This window comes from Peromyscus leucopus, chromosome 1 (genome assembly GCF_004664715.2).
Source record: "Peromyscus leucopus breed LL Stock chromosome 1, UCI_PerLeu_2.1, whole genome shotgun sequence".
Taxonomy (NCBI): domain Eukaryota; kingdom Metazoa; phylum Chordata; class Mammalia; order Rodentia; family Cricetidae; genus Peromyscus; species Peromyscus leucopus.
Window position 1 is genome coordinate 70,832,425 of NC_051063.1, and position 13,128 is coordinate 70,845,552.

The following is a 13,128-nucleotide window of genomic DNA, read 5'->3' on the forward strand; positions in this document are numbered from 1 at the left end:
ATTTATGCAGCTGGTGCCACAGTACTATTTCAGTAACCTGCCTCCTAGTGAAAGCAAGGACATCCTACAGCAAGCCTCATGCCACCTACCCACCACAGCTGTGAAAAAGGACCAGGATGTGTGTGAGAAGTGCCCTGATGCTACTGAGCAGAGGTGCATGATCCAGTGACCTCTCCAGACAGTGCAATAAGGACACCAAGGGGAGACTGGCAGTGGGCTGCTGGAGCCAGGACAGTCCTGGACATTAACACTTCAAGTATGACTTTAAAATAAAAAAATAGTTTTTATTAAGTTCTTAAAATTACTATTCCATCGTTTTCTTATTGGAAGTTTTTAACCAATCATTTATAATTTGACCAAAATTAAAAAAAGAAATGTAAATGTGTCATGGACACATGGAACAGAACCCTACTTTTTGTAGAGGACTTGAATCTGAATAAAATAATGAGTTTTTCAGTATCTCTCCAGTGGGTTTCTTGGTAATTATACATAAACAAGTCCATCACTGTCCGGGGGAAATGGACTAGATAGATAGATGGTCTTTCAGTTTTTCCATGATTTCACCCATCTTGTCATCTGGGATTAACATCACAGTTCGCAAGGGCTTCATTGGCACATCATCAAAGGACCATCTGCCTCCCAGACAAGTGTCGCTGTCCTCCTGCACCGAGTAGCTGAACTTGAGGACTGCCTTCTGCAGCAAAAGAGGAGACAAGGAAAATGTAGCAACTCAAAGGCAGAGCTCACTTAACCCACAATAAAGCATACTGTCTGGTATATGTGCAAATAAGAAAAAGTGGAAGGAAGCAACACTCTGAATAAAGTAAGTTCGAATGGACACTTGGGGGGGGGTATGAAACCCAAAACAAATTTCAACCTACAGGAGGACCACAGATTAAGGTGCGCCATTTCTGAGGCAGGAGCAGGCAGTCAAGTCACTTTCATGGTCACTTGACTGTTAAGATAATATTGTGACAGGTAAGTGAAACTTAGAACTGTCCTCAAATGCTGACTTTCATATGCCTGGCAGCTTCCTTAGCTTGGGGACACTGTGTCAGCATGGTGCCTGCATAGCCAGAGCATGCTGAAATCCCATAGACTTCCTTGAAATGGTCTCCATTTGTAAAAATACATTTTTGCTGGCTTTTTTTCCTGCATGTGGTACATGCATGTAAGATATGTGTCTGAGTAGAGGCCAAAAGAAGACATCGGGTGTCCTTACAGGTTGACCATACTGTCTTGAGACAGAGTGCGCCAGTGAGCAGGAAGCTGACCAGTGAACTCTCAGGATTCTCCTGTCTGTGCATGTCTCCCTTTTTCATGTGGGTGTTAGGGAGTCTAACCCAGGTCCTCGTGCTTGCATACCACTGGCTCTCCCTAACCCCATTTTGCTATCTACTTCTTGTAAAACAAAAGCAGAGCTGAATTTCTACTGCTTCAGTAAGTGGGGATGGCCCAAAGGGTCAGTATCCTAGCTTTGCATGTCTGATCCCTAGAAAACACCTGCACACTGGATAGAGAGGTGCCCCAACACTCCGAGGAGGCAGACAAGGCCTGTCAGCACAGCAGCTGCAATGAGACCCTACCTCAGCAAGGTGGAAGATGACCTCCACAAGCATGCCATGTCACATAGGCATCTGCACATACATACACATGTACATTTTAAAATTGTGTTATCATCCAATTAAGGAAAATGTTACCCCTAAGAGATGAAATTTCAAGATTTCTGAAGAGGGCCGTGTGAGAAAGAATAGAGGAATACTGTCTGGGATTTGGTTGCCCATCACAGTATGAGCCACCAAGATAGAAAGGGCTAGAGATCCACCAGCGGGATGATATCCAGATCTAAGGGCACAGAACAGCTGTGATCACCTTCACTCATCCACATCTGCACATGGGCAACCTCTTAGAACTAAACATGCAAATGTGGCTTGAACATCACAGTGTAAGCATACTATTAAGTGCCTACCACCTCACCCCACCACCTACACAGTGTAATAGGAAGCTTTTGTGTGTGCACAATGTACCGGACAGTGGGTCAGCCAATAGCCAGAGACCACAGAGAAAAGCAGGACTTTGGCATAAATCCTGTGGGTAAGTCTTATTTTCAAGGAAATTCTACTGACAGCTAACAGAGATGAAGCAAGCCATCCTTACCTCATAGAAAAACTCTTCCTCTGCATTTGCGAACATCAAGGCTTCCTGCTGAAGGCCGTCCCGCCTCTTTTTGGAACCGGATTTCCCTGCTTCCACAAATGTCTTACTAATCAGCAGATAGAAGTGGCACTTCCCGCATGGCTTATTGGCTCTTTGTGCCTCAGCTAGTTCTTTCCTACAAGCATCCACACACACACTGGTTACTGCTGGGTTAAATCTGTTTAGAGCCCAAAGGAAACCGACACAGCAGCCTCTCTGGGCTCTGTTGAACACAGGCTGGACATCTCACTTATGCTACTGGTTACATTGAAGCATGTGATGACACTGGGTTTTGCAGTAAACAGTGAAGAACCTGGGTTCAGAAAGACACATACCCACTAACAGCTGATCTCAGGTTCCCTCAATATCACTGTTTTGTGCAAATTTAAAAATAGATAATAACCTGCATTCTTTAAACAATCAACATTTAACTGCAAAATTCAAATGCACACAGGCACAGCGGATGGCACTAGAGCATGTGACTACACAAGCTGCATCACCAGTCTGGGACTGACTTCTGACACTGCAGGAACTGCACAGCTAGGATGCCCTAAATTCTAGAATCATCAATGAAATGGCAATGAAATTTTTCTCCTTCCAAAACTGACCAATTGCCTCTAAAAAAAAAAAAAAAAAACTAATAAATTCAGAACAGTCTACTTTAGCTCCAACACAAAATCAGCAGAAAGCAGATCAAGCCCCTGTGAGACCAAATAAGCAGGAGCCCCAGCTGCTTACAGAAACCAAAGATACATAAAACCATTTAGGATACAGGAGCAGTCTGAGCTGCAGCTGAGGGTGCAAGAGGGAGCATGGGGCATATGGACAAAGGGAGACGGAGCCCCGTGAAGGAGACCATACCAGAGCTGGGGTACTCTGTCTCCACTTTAACCCTGTGAGTCAAAGCATATGGTCCTTAGTTCACTTAGTTTCTCAATGTTGTTGTTCTGCATTAAGGAACAACAGAAGACCAAGAAGTAGAGCCAGTGAAGGATGTGGTTTCATTAGTCAAAATAGAAGGAGTTTGATTCTGGTTTTGTTAGTACTCAATGTTTTGTTGAAATTACAGAAATCTGTGAATGTGGAAACTGTCAGTCAAATGTAAAAGGTCTTGAAAATTCAACTTTTCTACCATCTGAATTTTTAAAAATATCACGATTACTACCATCAATCATCAAAACTGTTCAAGGGGCTGGATGCCAGAAATGAGTGCCCTCGTATACTATTCCACTCCCCTCACTCGGAATCCGCACAACCCAGGCTGGACATTTTGTACCAACCTACAAATGCTTCACGTAAGTTACAATTCTGAATCTACTTGGGTAAAAACTGACTGAAGGCAGTGTCCAGAGTGTCTTACTGAAGCTGCTGGTGCATCGGCAGAGCAATCTGTGGAGGGACGTTAATGAATCGTTCACTTAGCAGTAAGCCCACAGGCTTGCTGGTATCACTCAAAAGCTTGTCCAGCTGTTCAACCATGCTCTTCGCACAGTTCTTCTCACAGAAGCTTAGGACCAACTCTTTAATTTGTTCAGCACACTGAGTACCCTAGAAAGTAAAGAGAAGGCTTCTTTTCACCTCACAAGTAGAGGGTTTCCTCCCACTGCCTTTAAACCCTGTTTCCTCAGTATTGACTGCTGGAGAATTCCCCAAAAGTAACTACACCTAATTACCATCCCATGATTGGTGGTAAATCAAGTTTATAATTAACACTCACACACTGGAATAGCAATTCTACTCCATCTCACAGAAACAGTTGGAAATTAACTGAAACATTCCTTTGAAAACTGAAGAGTGACTGTGGGCTGCACCTTTTTCAGAGAATAAAGAGCTGGCATAGGTTTTATTAGAACTCATTATTGAGTCAATAAAGAGAGATGACGGAACACAAGTGCATGCTAAGGGCCCACCCAAAACTTTGGAAGCCGCTGAACAAGGCCTCCACGTCCACACTGTACTAGGAGCAAAGAGACCAACTACAGAGACCCTGCAAACAGATCCTGTATCAGCACCAACATCTCAACCCCAGCCACTAAAATGCTTGGTGACTGTGCCTGCAGGAGCAATCAGCTTTAAGCTGGATACAAGTGATTCCAAACAAAACACTGCCACGCTGAAAAAGGAGCAGAGAAATAAACAGCACATACCCTGGTAGTTAATATCATATTCTCACATAGAAGACTCCGTCTTGACCACAGATTCAAGGCTTCAAATACACCCAGTGAAACTAACCTTTCTTTCCGTTAAATTGAAAAGACTTATGAAGCCAAAGATCTCATCTTCATCCATTTCATCATCGCTGTCTTCTGAAACATCCGTTTGCTGTTTTAGGAGAGTGCTTAAATTTTACATTATTTGGTTGGGAAGAAGTAGAACACTAATTTTTCACTTTTCAAAACCAAAGCTTGTTTTTCTTCTGTCTGTTCCCAAAGCACTGCATCCTGAATGCCATGTGGCAGTATTCATATCACTTTACCTCCAGACTGACCTGTTCCTCCTTCACATTCTCGATGATCTCATCCTGCTATCTTTATTCAAGATTCTTGGGGTTTCTTTTGTTTTCCTTTTTGTTTGTTTGTTTGTTTTTTCAAGACAAGGTTTCTTTGTATAGCCCTGGCTGTCCTAGAACTTGCTCTATAGACCAAGCTGGCCTCAAACTCACAGAGATTTGCCTGCCTCTGTCTGTCAAGTGCTGGGATTAAAGGCGTGTGCCACCACTGCCCAGCTGGCAAGATGTCTTAAATTAATCGAAACTCAATGATACAAATAGAAAACGAGAAGGTAATTCATGAGCCAGCCCTGGTCCTCCACTATCTATATCCGACAATTTCCCTGTACTTCAGAAGACCCTCAGCAACTGTGCCAAGACCCGTGTGATAATGCCCCTATTCCAGAGCCTGCTCGGCACATAGAACACAAAGCAAGAGGAACTGAGATGAATCTGACCTCTGTCCAAATGGCAGGTCCACAACCCAAACAGATGCCTGTGGTAATTCTAAGCGGTGGAGTTATTTGTAATACAGCAAGAGGAAACTAAAAGAACCCCAGCTGACAAGTAGCAGAGCCAGGTCCATGCCGGCTCCTCATTTCCTTCAGCTCTATAACCCTACTAGACAATTCCTTCCTTAAATACTCCTTCCTGGCTTCTATGAAACCATGCACTGCTTTCCCCTTCCTGCCGCAGCCATTCCTATCGGTTCCTCTAATGTCTCTGCCCCTGATTTGGCTCAGACAAGCACGGCTGGCATAACCAGGATGTCTGTCCTCTGCCTTCTCTTGGCAATCCCAATCACATCTGATTTCAGTGACTGACATCTGCTAAAAACTCAAGGCTCCAGCTGTTGCTCAGTACCTCACATACACATCGAGGCACCCCAAACTCAAAGTGTACAAACCCCATGATGCATTCATCCTCTCAACCCATCTTCTATATCTGCTAACCTCCTTGCTCTAGCAGAAATTTGGGAGTCATCCTTGACTATTTTCTCTGTTACTCAGAACCAAGTACACTAAACCAGATCGTATTTCACCTCCCAAGTATCTTCTAAGTCAGCCCTCTTCTCCTCTCCCTACACTGTGCCTAGACGCCTGCACATTAACATCCCTGGACCACTGCAGGCCTCTGAGCAGGCCTCCCTAGTTGGAGCTGAAGAGGACAAAGAACCCACAGTGTCAATCACCCACTTACCTTAATCACACTCCCAATATGGTTCTGTTGAATCAAGAGATCCGTTAGTTCTCCAGTGTTCACAGGAGCTTTTAGGAAAAGCTTAAAGGAGAAAAGGAAATATTTTAAATAAAGATCAAAGCAAAGTTTCTAGTTAACACTTTGATTCTGATATCTAAACCACAACAATAAAATGTAATGACCTGATCAAGATGGCTGAGAAAAGTAACACCAGGAGGAAAACAAAAATCCAGAGTTGAAGAAATTCCAGAAAAGACACAGCCAGCAGCACTTAGCAAAGAGGTATGGGAAGAATATAAACACAGGCCATGTTGTCTGAGGTAAAGGCAGAGTACAGGCAGCAATGTGAACTGTGCGGTACCAGTGGGTGCAGTTACGTGGCTGTTCTATAAGGACTGATGATGCTCTGCTTCTGAACTGCTGATGCTACGTGAGGCTGGCCTCGGGCCCTTATTGCCCTGCCTTCCCTGCCACAGTGGACCGCATCCCCTCTGAACTGTAAGCCAAACTCTTCCTCCTTTATTTAAAAAAAAAAAAATTGTTTTGTCCCTCCCGCCCTCCCCCCCAAAGTTTGGATGTGAATTATAAGGAGAGACTAGTATCTCAGGCAGTGAGCACATGAAAAGGAAAGCATTCCAGGACACGGCAAACTTCAACACAGTAACCAGGGGCGGGGCAAAGAGAAGAGGCACAAAGAGCCATTCACCCCTGAGAAGGAGAGACTCCTTTAGCCAAGTGCAGAAGACAGGCATGGGGATTCTGGAAAGACCGTACCTGCTGCAGTAATTTCTTAATTCCGCCATAATCATTATCTGAGATGGAATAAGCTTCAAATTCAATATTCACTTCCTGTAATAGTAGGTGAAACAGATCATCATAGATTTAGAAATGGTGCAGGTAGTACTTCGATTTTGCAAATTTTTCTTTTCCCTCAGTTTCCATTCTTTTAGGTCTGTTCTCTATCTGCAGAAAATGTTTCAGGGAGTTGGGGTTGAAAAAAACATGAAATGTTAGTCTAAGTTGGTGGTGCAAACCAGCAACTTGGGAGACAGAAAAAGAAAGATCAATAATCTGAGACGAGCCTATGCTACATAGCAAGACGTTGTTTCATAACGGGGAAGGGAGGGTGGAGAATGTTACCTAAACAACTATCACTGTCAGGCCTGAAACAGGCAAACCTAAAATCAGGATGGTACTACAGGCCTGCAATGCCAACTCGCAGGTTTGGGGGAGGGGTGCAAGAACATCTCAATTTTGAAGTCATCCTGTTCTTCACAGGGAGACTCTTTCTCAAAGAAAGAGGAAAAAAATAGGTAAATACTTCCAAGATTGCTACCTGTACATATTACAAAGCCACAAAGAAGGAATAAATGGTTGTTCACCTGGCTTCAAAAGCATTCATAAAGACAAGAGCACTTCAAGTCCCTGGAATTGCCCAGAGTTTAATTTACCCATTGATGTGAGGCTATACTTTGTTCACTTAGCAAATATTTACTAAGTAACAGCAGGTACCAAGCACTTGAGAGGAAATGGTGAATTCATGCCTGGTGACATAGGCCTGTGATCTCAGCACTAAACAGGCTGAGGCAGGGAGATGGGGAGTTCAAGGTAAAGTTGGGTTACAATGTGAGTTCAAGGTCAAACAAAGTGACATAGCAAGACCATGCCTCTATATAAATAAAAAGTAGGAGATGAAAATGGTGAGCAAAGCGGATGTGAATGACTCTGCTCTAATGGAGCAGACACAGGCAACAGAAAGTAAGTCTAAAGTTGCAACTGTATGCGCCATTAAAAAAGAGGAGGATGGGCTGGAGAGAGTGCAGCAGGTAAAGGCGCTCACTGCCAAACCTGACTGCATAAGTTCAATTCCCTGGACTGAGATGGTGGAGAGAGAGAACCTGTTTCTGCAAATTGTCTTCTGATTTCCACACGTGTACTGTGGCAGACACACACACACACACACACACACACACACACACACACACACACACTCAGGGTTGCTGCTGTAAATGAACTTGTAAAAAAGGAAATGGGGGTGATGGTAAGATAGCTCAGGGGTAAAGGCGCTCACCACCAAGCCAGACGACCAGAGTTCCTTCCTCATGACCTACTTGATAGAGTGAGAGAACCCACTCCTGCAGTTGCCCTCTGACATCTACACACGTGACTATGGCACATACACATACACATAAATAAATGTAATTGAAATATATATATATATATATATATATATATATATACACATACATATTTAAAAAGATATACTGTGTTGTTACAGCTTAAACTGGGAAAGCAGAAAGCAGAAAGTCAAGAAAAGCTTGCTTTAAAAAGTGACATGAGGGGGCTGGAGAGATGGCTCAGCGGTTAAGAGCACTGGCTACTCTTCCAGAGGTCCTGAGTTCAATTCCCAGCACGCACATGTTAATTCACAATTTTCTATAGCTCCAGTTCCAGGGGAGCTGCTGGCATGTTCATAGAGACACCCAGAGCACATTAAAAAAAAAAAAAAAAAAAAAAAAAAGTGAGATGCACTGAGAACAGGGGAAGAGATTCCCTGGCATCAGGACCAGCAATACAAGGCCTAAGGCAGGAGAAATTATGGTGGAGCCACGAGACTAAAAAAGGGCACATGTCTCCCAGTCCCCTAACTTCTGGTAAGCAGCTAACAACAGAATCCAAGAGGAAAAGCCAGCTAATTCACTTTGTCCTTTAAGTCAGACTGGACCTGGACTACGCACATTCCTTCACTCCTGATACATCTTTTTAAAAAGATTTGAGATTGATTTTGATCTTCCAAGATAATTTCCATGGGCTTTTACATCTGAGAAATTAATTGTGGGTGAATAAATGTATCAGAAAAAGAAAGCCTTCTTCAATTAAATAAAGGAAGAAATATCCACTAAGGATTTCAGAATGGAGACCTGCCCTAAAAGCGCTAACCATTTCCTCTCTGGGTTGGAGATGGCTCAGCAATTAAGAGCACTGGCTGCTGTTCCTGAGGATCCAGGTTTGATTCTCAGCCATCTACTCTTGTATAATATTAGAGGAACCAGCCTCAATATTATACATCCCAGGGGCTCAGGAGAGAGAACTACTAACGGCGAAGACTATTTTCAAGAAATAGAATCTCAGCACACCAAGCTCTATAGTCCACTTGCTTTAATTCCTCTGGCATAACATCCTTTATACACAGCTTCAGTTCTGTTCTCATATCTAGCTCCTTTCTTGCCTGATTTCTCTCTATATTTATCTACTGTCCCCTCTAGGTTCTATCTTAATTCCTTCATCTAGTTCTGTCCCTTCTAGGTTCTCATCTATCTAGTTCTTTCTCCTATCAGCTCCTCTCTCGTCTCCTTCTCTCTCATCTAGCTCTTCCTCATCTTGTCCTTCCCCATCTGGCTCTTCCTCATCTTCCATCTCGTTCCTCTGGTACTATCTTCTAGTCCTTCTATCTGGTTCTTCCTCATCTCAGTTTGTTCCTCTCAAGTTCTTACCTGTCTAGTTCTTCCATTCTCTTTTCTCTCCCCGGTATATAAAGGGAGGGTCTGAGCTAAATTGTGTAAAGCTATTACTTAATGTCTACCTGACTTAGGCGGTGTCCCCTTGTGGAATTTACCTTAAGTCAGGAGACTTGTATGTGGGTTGTTTATCACTGTTGGTTCTCGGAAATTGGGCGACCACCTGGGTGGTGTCTCTTTTAGTCCTTGAAAGTGGCTAGGGGAGATATCTGATTCCAGAGAAAGCCTTTCCTGAGGCTGTTCTCCAAATGCCTGGAATGTGTATGTCTAGAGAGTGATCAGTCCACATTGTTAGCCCTTCTTAGGGAAAAATCAATTGGGAAAACTATGAAGGCACACATGATTTTCATAACAGAATACAGCTGATATATAACAAGCCAAGTAACACCAAACACACCTTGGGATTTGGCTTCCTCTGGAGGAATTCCCTGGTTCCTCCAGGTAGTGACTTTGCCATAATCAGCTGAGTTCTTATGGTATTCCTGTGGCCTGCAGCAATCTACATGGATGCTCACAACCATCTGTAACTCCAGCTCCAGGGATCTGACGCCTTCTATGGCCTCTGTGGGCACAGCATGCATGTAGATGTAGGCCAAAGACACATACACATAAAGAAATTTATAGGCATATGTGAGGGGCAAAAGCTACCCTGATTGCTAAGGTCTGAGTGAGAAACCCTTTTCCTAGCCTTAGCATCATATTCCTATTCTCCTAAAGCTACTGTCAAATAACACACACACACACACACACACACACACACACACACACACACACACACAAGCTGATGGATCTCTGCCCCCGCCCCACCCCCACACCTTTGTTTCTTTTTTCTTCCATATAATTATATATACACATTTCCCCTGAACTTGCTGTATGGTCCCACTTGTAAAATAGTGATAATTCCTAAGTTCATGGCACTGATAGGAGAACTAAATGAATTAATACATAATGCAGAGCCTGGGGGTATATTTAGTATGGTTATTATTACTGTCAATTTCTAGAGGGTAAAGTCTTACAAGTTATTGAGTCAGGAATTATATGCACTTTAAATTTTGATAAATACCCTCAAATTACCCTCCAAAGAGAGTGCACAAATTTAAACTCCCACCAACAGCGTATGTACGTGCTTATATTGCTACACTATTATCAACGATGACATTCTTTCTGTTGCTCTGATAAACAGCGTGACCAAAAGCAACTTGAGAAGGAAAGAGTTTCTCTTATCTTCCACTTCCAGGTAATTGTTCCTCATAGAGGGAAGTCAGGACAGGAACTAGAGGCCGGAACTGACTGAAGCAGACCACAGAGACCACTGTTTACTGGCTTGTTTATCCACCCAGGACCAGGGGTGGCATCACTCATAGCAGGCTGGACTCTTCCCCATCAATCATTAATTAAGCAAATGGCCACCGACAAGCACACAGGCCAATGTGATGGAGGCAATCTCTCCTCCCACAGGATTTAGGAATGTTCCATAAAAGAAATAGGAAGCCAGCTGGGCGGTGGTGGCCTTTAATCCTAGCACTCAGGAGGCAGAGTCAGGCAGATCTCTGAGAGACCAGCCTGGTCTACAGAGTGAGATCCAGGACAGGCACCAAAACTACAGAGAAACTCTGTCTTGGAAAAAACAAAGAAATAGGAAGTCATCGGAGCATTCAATGAGGGAGAGTAGGATAGGCCAACCAGATCTCTCTGGCAGTAAATGGAGTACAGATGGTAGTAGGACAAGAATGGAAAGGCTATTATAGGGAGCTGGGAGTGTGGTTCAGTGGTCAAGTGCTTGCCTAGCATGCACAGTATCCTAGTATCAGCAGTTCAAAAACAGTAAAATAAAATTACATGTGATTTCACCGTGGTTATCTCAGACTTAATTTCATCTATAAAAAAATAAAAAAGGAAAACCTTTATAGTAACCAGGCAAGAGATGATGGAGTTGTGAACTAGAATATGAATAGCTGTGCCTGGATACTGAAGGAAAAGCTAACAATTTACTGATGGATTGGGTGAGGGGTGAGAAAGGAAGCACAATTAAAGTTAACAGAATTGGGGAACTATTACAGAAATGATGAAGAGAGGGATAAATTACAAACCCTGCGCTGGACAGTCAAGCCTGAAGTACCTACTGAGACAGCAACTGTCTTGAACAATCATTCAAGCCCTAATTATTCACCTAGAAAGAAGTGCTTAAGCCACTGAAAAGTGGGTAACAAGAAGTCTGAAGGGGGCTGGGGATTTAGCTCAGTGGTAGAGCACTTGCCTAGCAAGTGCAAGGCCCTGGGTTCGGTCCTCAGCTTCAGGAAAAAAAAAAAAAAGTCTGAAGAAAGGACATCAGTTCTGTGAGGCCACAAAACCAAGCAATCTGACCAGGTTGGTTGTCCCGGGGAGGCAAGAAATAGGGTCTAGCTGTCCCGGGGAGGCAAGAAATAGGGTCTAGCTGAGACGTCTATAAAGAAGGGGAAACGACGCAGGTAGAAGAGCATTTGAAGAGTGTATAGGACAGAGCAGGTGGCCTTTAAGAAACTACAGAGGGCCAGAGTGAGCGCGCCTGTGCAGAAGGTGGAGAGCTGCTGCAGGGAAGGGAGAAGAAACTTCGCAGGTCTCAGCTGGCCTAGTAAAGACTTGGGGCCACCGAAGGTAAGTGTGTGGGGGATTGGCGGGCTTCTGGGGGAAATAACTCTGCCGGGAAGGGCTTCAGGGAGTAATGTGTAGACAAGCCAGAGGGGAGAACCTGAGTAAAAGCGTGCCACGTCCGGTTCAGCTCCCGAACCACAGTTCCCACCGCTTCGGTTGCCAGAATGGTTTTTCCCCCCCCTCTCAGATCTACACCCCAAATACGGTCACGTGTGCCTCACCTCGTCCACGATCTCGTCTTCATCCTCTTCGTCGTCACTGTCCTCATCGTCTTCTTCCTCATCCTCCACCTCATCCTCCTCTTCCTCCTCGTGCTGGCCCTTTGCTCCCAGCGGCTGCTGAACCCCATTTCCCACCGCTCGCCTTTTAGCTTTGGATGCCATGTTGCCGGTCACACTGCGCCTGCGCAAGTCCCGCCCCTCTCCTTCCGGACTCTCTCTTGTCAGACTAGGGATTGACAGTACCAAGAAGTTCGCCGCGGAGTCGGCGCGACCCAGAGAGCGCCCCGGGTGAGTCCCACAGAACTACTCTGACAGTCTTATCTCCAGCTTGGGGTCATGTTCTGACCTTCTTTTCTTCCCTCCACCCTCCCGCCCTCCTCATTCTCTACTGGTCTCCCCCTCCGTGCGCAGTGGTTTGGCCCATCCCGCTGCGCTCCTTCCGCCGGCGCCTAGATGCCTGTGCGCGTGCGCAGCCAGATGTGGGCGGGCGGCCCACGCGCCTGAGGTACGAACCGCTGGCCGCGGGGTGAGGGGTTGGCTCCCGGTTGTCAGTGCTCCGCAGCTCCGGCTGGGACCGGGAGATTCGGTCCTGCCTCTTAGCCCGCGAGGTAGGTGTCGGGCCCAGGACCCGCCTAGGACACCGGCCTGCGGAGTTGCACGCAGGCCCTAGCGATCCGCGACACCGCGGGGAGGGGTCCCCCGGTGCAGCTGCCAACTTAGGGGCTGACTGGCGCCGGTGGAGTCCGAGCCGGGAGCGCCGATCCTGGCAGGGGCCGGTCCCGCGCCATCTGCCTAACAAAGTTCCAAGTAGACCAGACGACCTTTGCTGCCACGGGCCCACGGTGTCGTTAAAAGAATTGTTTGAAAAGAATAG

General features: G+C 45.2%; 3 protein-coding genes across 14 annotated transcripts in view; 2 read left to right on the forward strand and 1 right to left on the reverse strand.

The window, feature by feature from the left end:
• The window catches only part of Dhx32 (DEAH-box helicase 32 (putative)), a 67,265-nt gene extending 66,806 nt beyond the window's left edge, over window positions 1-459 (forward strand). For all 5 annotated transcript variants that reach the window (XM_037209655.1, XM_028868773.2, XM_028868792.2 and 2 more), the window contains exon 12: window positions 1-459. In XM_037209655.1, coding sequence (XP_037065550.1) covers window positions 1-169 — 169 coding nt within the window. In that variant the 3' untranslated portion in view covers window positions 170-459.
• LOC114692812 (BRCA2 and CDKN1A interacting protein) lies at window positions 260-12,460 on the reverse strand. Its single transcript, XM_028868816.2, has 7 exons — window positions 12,255-12,460; window positions 6,659-6,733; window positions 5,885-5,965; window positions 4,429-4,518; window positions 3,557-3,744; window positions 2,158-2,332; window positions 260-694 (listed from the first exon to the last, which is right to left on the reverse strand). The coding sequence occupies exons 1-7, from the start codon at window positions 12,414-12,416 to the stop codon at window positions 524-526; spliced, it is 942 nt and encodes a 313-aa protein (XP_028724649.1). The 5' UTR covers window positions 12,417-12,460; the 3' UTR covers window positions 260-523.
• Window positions 12,455-13,128, forward strand: part of Uros (uroporphyrinogen III synthase) — a 23,933-nt gene continuing 23,259 nt past the window's right edge. For 3 of the 8 annotated variants that reach the window (XM_028868830.2, XM_028868839.2, XM_037209672.1), the window contains exon 1: window positions 12,774-12,862. The gene's annotated coding sequence lies outside the window, so the exon portion shown is untranslated. The other 5 variants (XM_028868847.2, XM_037209669.1, XM_037209683.1 and 2 more) reach the window with 5 other exon arrangements.

Bases quoted from the DNA above. Each gene is read 5' to 3' on its own strand.
- LOC114692812 (XM_028868816.2), bottom strand. From the start codon at position 12,416: ATGGCATCCAAAGCTAAAAGGCGAGCGGTGGGAAATGGGGTTCAGCAG. The intron at 6,734-12,254 runs GTGAGGCACACG...CTACTATTACAG, and splicing joins AAGACGAGATCGTGGACGAG to GAAGTGAATATTGAATTTGA. The intron at 3,745-4,428 runs GTTAGTTTCACT...TTTACTTTCTAG, and splicing joins TCAATTTAACGGAAAGAAAG to GGTACTCAGTGTGCTGAACA.